The sequence below is a fragment of the Hylobates moloch genome, unplaced genomic scaffold, assembly GCF_009828535.3.
Source record: "Hylobates moloch isolate HMO894 unplaced genomic scaffold, HMol_V3 SCAFFOLD_1, whole genome shotgun sequence".
Classification (NCBI taxonomy): domain Eukaryota; kingdom Metazoa; phylum Chordata; class Mammalia; order Primates; family Hylobatidae; genus Hylobates; species Hylobates moloch.
In genome coordinates this window covers 96,857,205-96,864,230 of record NW_026652276.1, presented here as the reverse complement: position 1 = coordinate 96,864,230, position 7,026 = coordinate 96,857,205, and the positions used below count along the sequence as shown (strand labels likewise).

The window sequence follows — 7,026 nt, the reverse complement described above, 5'->3', positions numbered from 1 at the left end:
CTGAGGTCAAGAGTTTGAGACCAGCCTGGCCAACATGGTGAAACCTGGTCTCTACTAAAAATACAAAAAATTAGCTGGGCATGGTGGTGTGTGCCTGTAGTCCCAGCTACTTGGGAGGCTGAGGCAGGAGAATCACTTGAACCCAAGAGGCAGAGGTTGCAGTGAGCCGAGATCGCGCCATTGCACTCCAGCCTGGGCAACAGAGCAAGACTCCGTCTCCAAAAAAAAAATGCTTGTCCTTAAGGGGTGGCTTCCCCCAGACCTACAAAGTGGCCCAGAATTGGAGGTCTTAGTGTTTATTTTGATAATGCAAGTCTGTACATTCAAACCAGGCTCCCAGAACTAGGTGGAAGATAGGAACATTTCTGCATAGGAGACTTGGAATGTTCTGGCAGCATTAAAACCGTCAGCCCTGAGGCCTGGCTATGTTCTGGGAGAGCCCTTTGTCTGGTAGGCATCATTTACAGACAGGTCCTTTTCCTGTGTGCTGTGGCTTCAACTAGGCTGTGTCTGAGAACTCGGATGGAGCACTTGAAAGTGCCCGTAGCTCCCTCCTGCCTTTGCGGTAAGGGACAGTGCAGAACATCTCCGGCTGTGCCAGCTGTTGTAGATTCTGGTGGGTGCTGCCATGGGAGGGGGGCAACGTGCCCCCCCTCAGGATCTGCCTGACCTCTGTCTTCACCGTGGTTGAACTTACGCCTGCTTTTGACCAGGTAGCATGGAGCGTTTCAGTGGCATTTGTCATCGAAGATACGTTAGAATCTATTATATGCTTTTGGATCTCTCCGGAGGGTTAAGACAAAATTCTAATAAAGAATCGATAAGAGGTTATGTTGATTTTTGTTTTCCTCAGTCTGTACTAAACTCAAACCAAGTTCTCATGCATTACTAGGTTGGAGAAACGTACGGTAAGGATATAACCTCCCGGGGCAAAGACAAGCCGATTGCCGTATGTAAAACTTTCAGTCCACTTCAGTTTCAAGCTTTCTCTGTTCTCTCATTTCACTTCGTTTTCCTAGGATTTTTTACTAAGCCTCAAGCTCCTTGAGTGTTTTATATTTAATTCACTCAAAGTTGGGGTTTTGCTTGATGAAATAAACTTCATTAGAGTGTGATAGTTTACCCACCGGCTTGAATTAAAGCAGTTTGTGAACTGCAATCTTTCCCTCCCAAGTGAAGGAGGGGAGAGTGAGAGGGCCCCTCTCCTGGCTGGTTGGAGATGCAGATATGGAGATGACTCCTGGAAGCCCACCTGGCTGTGAGCCGAGCTGGAGCAGGACTAACCTTGTTGCTGGGGCCTTCTTTCTCCGCTTCGGTGTCCTGTGTGGTGGGGCTGTCTGGGCGCGGCTGTGCGGTGCTGCTGAGCTAACCCCACCGTGCTTGAGATGGTGTGCTGGGTGCCACGGTGATTCTCGGACGAGCTTGTGCATGCGCCAGCATTCTTCAAATGCCAGTTATAAAAAGCTGTTGTGTGGGATGTTTCTTTCCCTTTCAGGTACACGGTATCAGCTGGAGGGTTGAAAGTGTAGCCTGGGAATTGTGTGCCTTTCATAAAGTAGCATAATTGCCTTTTTCCAGGAGAATATTTTAGAAATCTAGCATTTTAGAATTCTTGGGCATTTTTAAATACAGGTAAATATTTGAATTTGGTTTGACACAGAACACAGAATGGATGAAGCATGCAGATGTGTGGCGTGTGCCCTGAAGCACCCTCCACTCTGTCCTCTGCACTCACCCTTCGCGCCTCTGCTTCAGCCACAGCTGCCCCGGGAGCGAGTTCTCCTGAGGCCCTGGCTGTGCTGACTCTAGGGCAGCGTGAGGGTGGTTGTCAGCTGTGAAGGTGCCACTTACACACTAAGTCCTCCTTCCTTGTGGAGGGAAGGGCTCAAGTAGCAAATATTGGAGCCCCCACTTGGTGCTGGGAGCTGTGACAGGCAGCTCCTGGCAGTTTAATTGGAACCAGTGACCATCTAAAAATGTTTGTACTCTAAACCAGATTTTACAGAAATATTGGAATCATACCTTTATACTTGATTTTTTCTGTTAGGTGGAAAGGAAGCCTCCTGGGGGTCTGGTCTGATCCTCCTGATCCTTGAAGAGCTTCCAGCATCATTCTCCCTTCATGCTCCCCATTTTCATAAGTAACTGGTGGCTTGACATGCTGGGTTTGGTTTGGGAGCCCTCTGACAGACTGAAAGGGTGGATCAGGAAGCGTCTGACCACGCCCCTGGTACCTAGTAGACACGCTCGGCGTCCGATAAGTCCTTCCCAGCAACGTGTAGAAAGCAAAGTGCATGCTTCGTTCTGAGGTCGTTGTCTAAATGTTTCCCTGTGTTTCCTTTTTGTAGGATGTGTTCTTAATTTGCTTTTCCCTTGTGAGTCCTGCATCATTTGAAAATGTCCGTGCAAAGGTAGGTGGGGATTTAAAGTATGTATGTAAGTTAAAGAATGATCCTCTCAGAAATAAATACTTTAAAATATCACTTAGCCTAGGAATTTTCAGTTATTTAAATTGGTTTTAGCAATTTGCTACTTAGGTACATGATTGGGTTTTTTTTCTTTTGAGATGGAGGTCTCACTCTGTTGTCTAGGCTGGAGTGTGGTGGTGACATCAGAGCTCACTGTAGCCTTGAACTCCTGGGCTCAAACAGTTCTCCTGCTTCAGCCTCCCGAGTTGCTGGGACCATAAATGTGCACCACCATGCCTGGCTAATCTTAAAGAATTTTTGTATAGCTGGTTTTGTAGACCCTGGCTTGTCTCAAACTCCTGGGCTGAAGTGATCCTTCAGCTTCAGCCTCCCAAAGTGCTGGGATTATAGGTGTGAGCCACTGCATCTGGTTTATCAGCAGTTTATTTTATTTATTTTTGAGAGAGTCTTTTTTTTTTTTTTTGAGATGGAGTTTCACTCTTGTTGCCCAGGCTGGAGTGCAGTGATGCAATCTTGGCTCACTGCAATCTCCGCCTCCTGGATTCAAGTGATTCTCATGCCTCAGCCTCCCGAGTAGCTGGGATTACAGGCATGCGCCACCACGCCCGGCTAATTTTGTATTTTTAGTAGAAATGTGGTTTCTCCATGTCGGTCAGGCTGGTCCCGAACTCCCGACCTCAGGTGATCCTCACATCTTGGCCTCCCAAAGTGCTGGGATTACAGGCGTGAGCCACCGCGCCTGGCTGAGACAGAATCTTGCACTGTCATCCAAGCTGGAGTGCAGTGGCACAGTCTTGGGTCACTGCAACCTCCACCCCCCAGTTCAAGTAATTCTCCTGTCTCAGCCTCCTTAGTAGCTGGGATTACAGGCGCCCGCCACCACACCTGGCTAATTTTTTTTTTTTTTTTGGAGTTGGGCGTTTTTTTTTGAGACAGGGTCTTGCTCTGTCGCCCAGGCTGGAGTGCAGTGGCGCGCTCTCGGCTCACTGCAAGCTCCACCTCCTGGGTTTCACACCATTCTCCTGCCTCAGCCTCTCCAAGTAGCTGGGGCTACAGGCGCCCGCCACCACGCCCGGCTAATTTTTTGTATTTTTAGTAGAGACGGGGTTTCACTGTGGTCTCGATCTCCTGACCTCGTGATCCGCCCGCCTCGGCCTCCCAAAGTGCTGGGATTACAAGCGTGAGCCACCGCGCCCGGCCACACCTGGCTAATTTTTGTACTTTTAGTAGAGACGGGGTTTCACCATGTTTGCCAGGCTGGTCTCAAACCCCTGGCCTCAAGTGATCCACCCGCCGCAGACTCCCAAAGTGCTGGGATTTTAGGTGTGAGCCACTGTTCCCGGCTTAATATGTGGATTTTTAAAGCTTCAGGTTCTGGTTCAGAAGTTTCCTGGGTCTCATTAAAATAATGAGGCACTCAGAATTGGTCTAATAAAAATAACGACCATTTCTTTCTACTCCAGTCTCTTTCACAGACTTCTTAGTGAAAATGACAAGTGAGAGAGGCCCTTTAGTAGGGGCATTTTCAGTGGGGATAATAGCAGCAGACCTGAGATCTTGGGGTAGGTAGTTTATTCTCATTTCTGAACAGATGATGAATTTTCTCAGATGACCCTAAGAACTTGTTTTACCAAAAACAGTGATTTATTTGCTTTGGGAGGAACTCCCTTCCCTTTGTTTCTCTTCCCTTCCCCCTCTTCCCCTGTGGTTATAGACCCCGTTCTGTCCGGTCGTGGTTCTGTCCAGCCATGATCCGGGAGTCCTAGCTTGCTAATGGAACACCTGAGATGTTCCTTATGGCTCAAGGCTTGGATTGAAGGTGGGAACCACACGAAGGCTCGGTGGGGAGGCCGTGCCTGAGGTTAGGTGTCTGGCATAAGTGCCGCCGGCTGGGTGTAATTTAGGTGAAGGACGTCTGTAAAGGAGCGTGTCAACAACCTCTGTTCCTTCTTCACATCTAGTGGTATCCTGAGGTGCGGCACCACTGTCCCAACACTCCCATCATCCTAGTGGGAACTAAACTTGATCTTAGGGATGATAAAGACACGATCGAGAAACTGAAGGAGAAGAAGCTGACTCCCATCACCTATCCGCAGGGTCTAGCCATGGCTAAGGAGATTGGTATGGAATCCTGCGTTTTTCCTCCGCCTTGTACCTCTTTTATTGTAGTGACAGAGACTGGAGTCCAGTCTGGGAAAGGAGGGTGTGTGCCTCCCACTCAGGGCCTGGTGTACTCTTGGGGAACCAGCTGGCAAGGCCCTCTGGGTCTTAATGTCAGCATTGGAAAGTGGAAGCAGGGCTGGGAGCCGGCAGAAGGCGCCCAGGCCCCAGGAGCTGCCTCCCACTGGTGTGATCAGAAGAGAGTGGGGTTGGGTGTACATTGCCGTGTGGTCGTGTTTCCTGTAGGTGCTGTAAAATACCTGGAGTGCTCGGCGCTCACACAGCGAGGCCTCAAGACAGTGTTTGACGAAGCGATCCGAGCAGTCCTCTGCCCACCTCCCGTGAAGAAGAGGAAGAGAAAATGCCTGCTGTTGTAAATGTCTGAGCCCCTCATTCTTGGTCCTGTCCCTTGGAACCTTTGTACGCTTTGCTCAAAAAAAAAAATGGTGGAGCCTTCGCACTCAATGCCAACTTTTTGTTACAGATTAATTTTTCCATAAAACCATTTTTTGAACCAATCAGTAATTTTAAGGTTTTGTTTGTTCTAAATGTAAGAGTTCAGACTCACATTCTATTAAAATTTAGCCCTAAAATGACAAGCCTTCTTAAAGCCTTATTTTTCAAAAGCCCCCCCATTCTTGCTCAGATTAAGAGTTGCCAAAATACCTTCTGAACTACACTGCATTGTTGTGCTAAGAACACCGAGCACTAAACTGTGTAAAGACCTTCGTCTTTGAGAAGACTGTAGCTTCTGCAGTTAGGAGATGCAGACACTTGCTCAGTAGTTTTCAGATGCGTAAAGCAGAACAGCCTCCTGAATGAAGCGTTGCCACTGAACTCACCAGTGATTTAGCAGCCCATGTTCACGACATCACATTGTACTGTAATGGAGTGAGTGTAACAGCTCAGCTCTTTGGATCAGTCTTTTTTATTTCATAGTGAGTTTTCTGACCAGCTTTTGCGGAGATTTTGAACAGAACTGGTATTTCCTCTAATGAAGAATTCTGTTCAGCTGTGGGTGTGCCGGGTGGGGTGTGTGTGATCAAAGGACAAAGACAGTATTTTGACACAATACGAAGTGGAGATTTACACTACATTGTACAAGGAATAAAAGTGTCACGGGTAAAAACTCTAAAAGGTTAATTTCTGTCAAATGCAGTAGATGATGAAAGGTTGGTATTATCAGGAAATGTTTTCTTAAGCTTTTCCTTTCTCTTTCACCTGCCATCCCTCCCCAAATTGGGCATTTAATTCATCTTTAAACTGGTTGTTCTCTTAGTCGCTAACTTAGTGCTTTTCTTATAGAACCCCTTCTTACTGAGCAATATGCCTCCTTGTATTATAAAATCTTTCTGATAATGCATTAGAAGGTTTTTTTGTCAATTAGTAAAAGTGCTTTCCATGTTACTTTATTCAAAGCTAATAAGTGCTTTCCTTAGTTTTCTAGTAACTAGGTGTAAAAATCATGTGTTGCAGCTTTATAGTTTTTAAAATATTTTAGATAATTCTTAAACCATGAACCTTCTTAACATCACTGTCTTGCCAGATTACCGACACTGTCACTTGACCAATACTGACCCTCTTTACCTCGCCCACGCGGACACATGCCTCCTGTAGTCGCTTTGCCTAATGATGTTCCTTTGGGTCTGTGAGGTTCTGTAAACTGTGCTAGTGCTGACGATGTTCTGTACAACTTAACTCACTGGCAAGAATATAACGTGGGACCTTTCAACCACTACAACAGAATTTTTTAAATTGACAGTTGCAGAATTGTGGAGTGTTTTTACATTGATCTTTTGCTAATGCAATTAGCATTATGTTTTGCATGTATGACTTAATAAATCCTTGAATCATACGACTGGTAATACTGGTGTTTTTCAGACTGAACAAGTTCCTGGTGTGCGTTTATTTGCCTTGCTTTAAAGTCCTGGGTTGTTGGAGACAGTCATTTTCAATGCGTATCTCCACACAGGAGGGACAGAGGGAGTGCCACCTCCAGGGGAGAACTGGGTGAGCCCAAACAATACGGCAGGAGTGGAGGTGACATTCATGTTTGGACCTGTCAAACATGGCGAAGCTCTGATGGAGAAGTGCGCATCGGGGTGTGTGTGCACATCCTGGCCCAGAGCTTGGGGCTGAAGATGGAGATGTTGGGACCCTAGACTGGCCCTGGAAGAGTAGAGGTTGGTGAACCACATGCCCTTAAGGTCCTTCCCAGAAGCTGAGTGCGTGGCTTATGCCTCTAAGCCCAACGCTTTGGGAGGCTGAGGTAGGAGGAGCGCTTGAGCCCAGGAGTTCTAGACCAGCCTGGATAAGAGAGAGACCTCTCTACCAAAAAAAAAAAAAAAAAACCGCAAGAGCCTAAACTTGTACTACATAAAGGTTCATGTTAGAATTCGTTTTCTTAATATTCCTTTTTATTGCTTTGAAGATTGTT

General features: G+C 46.9%; 1 protein-coding gene across 1 annotated transcript in view; it reads left to right on the top strand.

Annotated features, from left to right (window-relative positions):
* RAC1 (Rac family small GTPase 1) overlaps nucleotides 1-6,444 on the top strand; it is a 28,850-nt gene extending 22,406 nt beyond the window's left edge. Inside the window, exons 4-6 of the mRNA XM_032755888.2 lie at nucleotides 2,349-2,411; nucleotides 4,391-4,550; nucleotides 4,836-6,444. Of these exons, the coding sequence (XP_032611779.1) occupies nucleotides 2,349-2,411; nucleotides 4,391-4,550; nucleotides 4,836-4,966 (354 nt within the window). The 3' untranslated portion in view covers nucleotides 4,967-6,444. The remainder of the gene's footprint in view (nucleotides 1-2,348; nucleotides 2,412-4,390; nucleotides 4,551-4,835) is intronic.
* Nucleotides 6,445-7,026: the final 582 nt, after the last annotated feature.